The 4,305-nt window shown below is 32.8% G+C and overlaps 1 protein-coding gene across 2 annotated transcripts; it reads left to right on the top strand.

Annotated features, from left to right (window-relative positions):
• Positions 1-313: 313 nt before the first annotated feature.
• Positions 314-2,215, top strand: LOC107829049 (putative inactive poly [ADP-ribose] polymerase SRO2). 2 transcript variants are annotated; one of them, XM_075248340.1, is made up of 6 exons: positions 314-415; positions 569-684; positions 827-1,422; positions 1,513-1,649; positions 1,781-1,876; positions 2,018-2,215. In XM_075248340.1, exons 2-6 carry the CDS (start codon positions 569-571, stop codon positions 2,018-2,020), a joined length of 948 nt encoding a protein of 315 aa, XP_075104441.1. In that variant the 5' UTR covers positions 314-415; the 3' UTR covers positions 2,021-2,215. The 2 variants fall into 2 exon arrangements, with proteins under 2 accessions (XP_075104441.1, XP_016511955.1); XM_016656469.2 differs by having other exon boundaries at positions 2,021-2,215.
• Positions 2,216-4,305: the final 2,090 nt, after the last annotated feature.

Here is a 4,305-nt window from a genome sequence, read left to right on the forward strand (position 1 = left end):
GAACCCAATAACTCTTGCGTAGATCCTGTATTTATATTAAGAAATTCACTAAATATTTATAAATATCTAACTGTGAACCCAGTTATTATTGCATATTAATTTGAATTTACGGTAGGAACCCATAAATCTCAAATCCGGATCCGCCTCTAATAACATATGACTTAAAAAAAAGATTTATGAAACAAGGGGTAGAAATGTAATTGGAACAGTCCAAACCAAATACTCAACCGCAAGATAAAGCGGTTAGTAAACCGCCAACCCATAACTGAATTAGAATTAAGCCGGTTTTTCTCTTCCTTAGCACAGCCCCATTCGTATCTTCCGCGTATAAATCAAATCCTCCTCTCCTTTAATTCAATTCTTGTCTTTCTTCTCTTTACAACAAAAAGTTGACAAAAAAGCTTCCAATTCTGAGGTCAGATATTTCTACTTTTTCTGCTTCCCTTTCCTCACCTTCCTTTTCTTTCTTTTTCTGTCTTCCAAAATAGGGCACAATAACACTTTCTTAGAGCTTAAGTTTCCCCAATTATTTATCTAAATTCACTCTTCTAAATTTCTTTGTCTTTAGATGGAGCAACTTAGAGAAGAAGACCAAGTTTCTATGACAATAGAGAATCCAGAAATGTTATTTTCTTCCGATTCTGAAGCCGAGTCTTCTAATCCAAGATTGGAGCATAACTTCAGGTTAGAGCGAATCCAGATTTTAAATCTTAATAAGTTCAAGCTTTTCATTCGGAGTTCAAATAATTGTTTTTGACTTCATATGAAAAGTGTTATTTGTTCAGTTGAATCCTATTACAATATGCTACATTCGTTACTGCTTCAGGTTGTTCAAGACAAATGGGATGATAAAATTAGAGGAAAATGACAAAGAACATGGTTTAATCAAGTCAGGGTTTATTACATGTATGGGGCCATTGGCAAAAGAAGTTGAAGTTGTAGCGATACACAAAAATTCGTGTTCGACTATATTAGGAAAAGCAAGATTAGAAGCTTTTCGGATTTTCTCTGAAGCAGTGAGGGAAAAATGCAATGGAAATGCCAATATCAAATATGCTTGGTTTGGATCTTCCAAAGAGGAAATTTGTAAAATTATTTCTCATGGATTTTCTAGAACTACAGAAGCAAAATCAGGAGAATGTTTTGGCATTGGTGTTTATCTTTATCCAGCAAATATCGATGGGGTATTATCAACGGTGGAAGATGAGAATGGATTAAGGCATATGTTACTTTGCCGAGTAATCTTGGGGAACACGGAAGTGATTCCGGCTGGCTCCACACAATCTCAGCCAACTTCTGATTCTGAAGACTTTGACTCTGGAGTTGATAATATTGTGGCTCCTACAAGATACACTATTTGGGGTTCCCACATGAATTCTCATATTTTCCCCAACTTTCTACTCAGTTTCAGTTTCAGATTAGGTAAGCAATCCATGATTTATAGTTTGTTCACAAATTATTTTTTTGTATATTCTAGTACCAATATTCAAGAATGTTATATTTTTTTCTTAGGTAATTCTTCAAAAATCAACAAGGTTCCACTGAAGGGCACTCCTCGTATAAAGTTTCCCGATTTATTACGTGCGCTTTCCCAATTTTTACATCCTTCAAGAATGGCTTTGATCTCAAAATACTATGAAGATTTTCAGGTATGTTTTTTAAATCCTTTTTTTGCAAGTAGTATATTAAGTTTATTCTTATTCTGTTTATTATTATTATTATTATTAATAATTAATAAATGTTGATAACGTGGTGTCTTTTAATAATTTATAATGTATAGAGAAATAAGATCACAAAATTGGTACTTGTTCGGAAGCTGAGGCAAATAGCTGGAGATACGTCATTAAAAGCTGTTATGAAATTGTATCCATACAAGGTACACCTTCAATACCGACCTCACTTTAAATTATTTTTCTTATATTTGGAAAGATAACATCTAGATGGTTTTTTTTTTCTTTCCTAATTTCATATTTTATAAACTGCCACTATATTGTAATTTGTGTTCAATATTGTTCAGTAGGATATCGGAAACAAGAGCTTGTTGCTTCGCTGCAAAGGAATGTGATTAGCTAGCTACCATGTTGTCGTAAGTTTAAAGTGTGAAAAGATTTTTCTAATTTTTCTAATTAAAAGTCTTTACTTGTAAAGTGTATACATATTGGACAACAAAATTATATACGTATTTGGTATTCCCTTGCGACAAATTCATACGAAATGAACTTCTCTCCTTTTCTTTTTCTTGTTTCTTATTTTTAACTGTATGTGCAAAGATGAGAATCGCAATTTGTTTATTGATTGAATCCAATTACTCTTCTACGCCAAATCGCCAGCGTCCTCCAATCAATCGAGTTTTAGTAGATAAAACTTAACTAAAAATTAAAGGTCAAATGGGGTGGAAAAAACAGAATATGGGGTAAAAATGGCATTTACCAGATAAACAGGAGCTTTTATGTTCATTCGACAAAATAATTTTAAAACAGAAATGAGAAGTTAATTTAAAAAAAATCTAGTTGAAGAAATGAAGTAATTCAAATATATTAATAGATAACACATTTTATGTTCATTGAAGTCTCTAAACTAATGAATTAAGGGACGCGGTTGGATGAGTGAGATTTCTCTAACTCTTAACAAAAGGTTTTTGGTTCGAATTCTAGGATTAAAAAAATTTCTAGTCGGAAGCGTTTGTCGCAAAATTGTCAAGTCAGTGGGTACCAATGATAAAAAAAAATATTCAGTGGGTACCAATGATAAAAAGAAATATGACTCCCCGTACAGTAACAAAAATGTCACATAAAATGGCGGAATTATTTTGTGGTAGCGAATGAAAATATAGCATAAAGATTCATTCGTTTAAATTGTTCATCTAATTGTATGATTCAAACTTAAGGAAAAATCTGTGAACATATTGAGGTCTATATACTAACCCCACCAAGAGCGGTTGCTCGCATGGTCAGGCCGCCCACCTACAATTCTAGGATTGTGGGTTCGAGTAACCAAAGAAGTAATAGCTCCAACAAAGGGGATCAAAAGGGGAGGGGAATTTTTAAAAAGAACCGCCACCGGAGTTATAGATGATTTAGTAGGGGAAAGATACAACTTAGTGCGAAGAAATATGGAAACAACTTCAAATTTGCAATAACAAAAAATTCAATAAACACATCACGAAAAAACTGTTTTAACCAAATGGTTGCAGATCACCCAAGGTTAAAAATATTGAAATCTCACACAACCTACTAGTACTTTCCTCTCTTCTTTTTAAACCTACTAACGGGCATACAATCTCCCAAAATAAAAGAGAAAAAGGACACAAAAAACTAAGTAACCCAGTATGTTAAAGAACCAAATAACGCAAGCCTACGTTTCAACAACCACACCTCAGCTCAACTGAAGAATCAGTTCACTTTCAAGTTGCATGCCGAGGTCAGCGAGAAGCTCTGAATCACCACACTCTTTTCCTCTGAATATTAACCTCTGTTTATGAAATTAAATTCCCTCTTTTCCGTAAATGGTAGCCTTAACATATGCAATTGTGTCATCATGGTCCACTGTTACCTTAAGCACACGTCCTAAAAAACTAATCATGTACTATCACAAATACCCGCATTATCAATTTATATTGAAAGAACAGAACGCTCTAATTTTGGATCCTGAGGTCATCGAGATACTCGGAATCAACAGGATCAGCTCCACAGAATATTAATTTATGTTTATGAAATCGAATCTCCTCATATTTTTGAATAGCTGTTATCTTCAAGGGTATTCAAAACCAAGGACAGATTATTAACATCTTTGTAGGTGTCATCCTGAATATTGATGCTCGTTATTCGCCTTCGTAAACATGAATCTAAAACAAAATACTATAGTACTAGTCAGCTAAATCATCTATTTTATATAGTCAATTTACCTTTGAACATTCAAAAATATTTGCTCCATTTTTATTAACTTAACTAATCTAATTAAAATTTTGACTCGATACATATTATTCGTTCCAAATTAACTTTACAACTATAATTCTCAACTTTTACTAGAGTTAATGCTTATATTATATGCAAGTGTCTGATATCTTAAATTTCTAATCCGACAAATATAATAATATCATAAAATGAAACATATGGATTTGAAAATTTCGTCTAACAAAAGATAGAAATACTGTCACCGGCCAACCTTTAAAATGTCAAAAAAGTAAACACAAAGCATGCAGAAGTCTAATAATCTGCAGCCTACATTAGTATACAGAAATAAATTAGAGGAAATTCACAACTGATACACTTTCTTAACCGTGTCAGGTTAAAGATTAAAAGATAG

Source organism: Nicotiana tabacum, chromosome 24 (assembly GCF_000715075.1).
Source record: "Nicotiana tabacum cultivar K326 chromosome 24, ASM71507v2, whole genome shotgun sequence".
NCBI lineage: Eukaryota > Viridiplantae > Streptophyta > Magnoliopsida > Solanales > Solanaceae > Nicotiana > Nicotiana tabacum.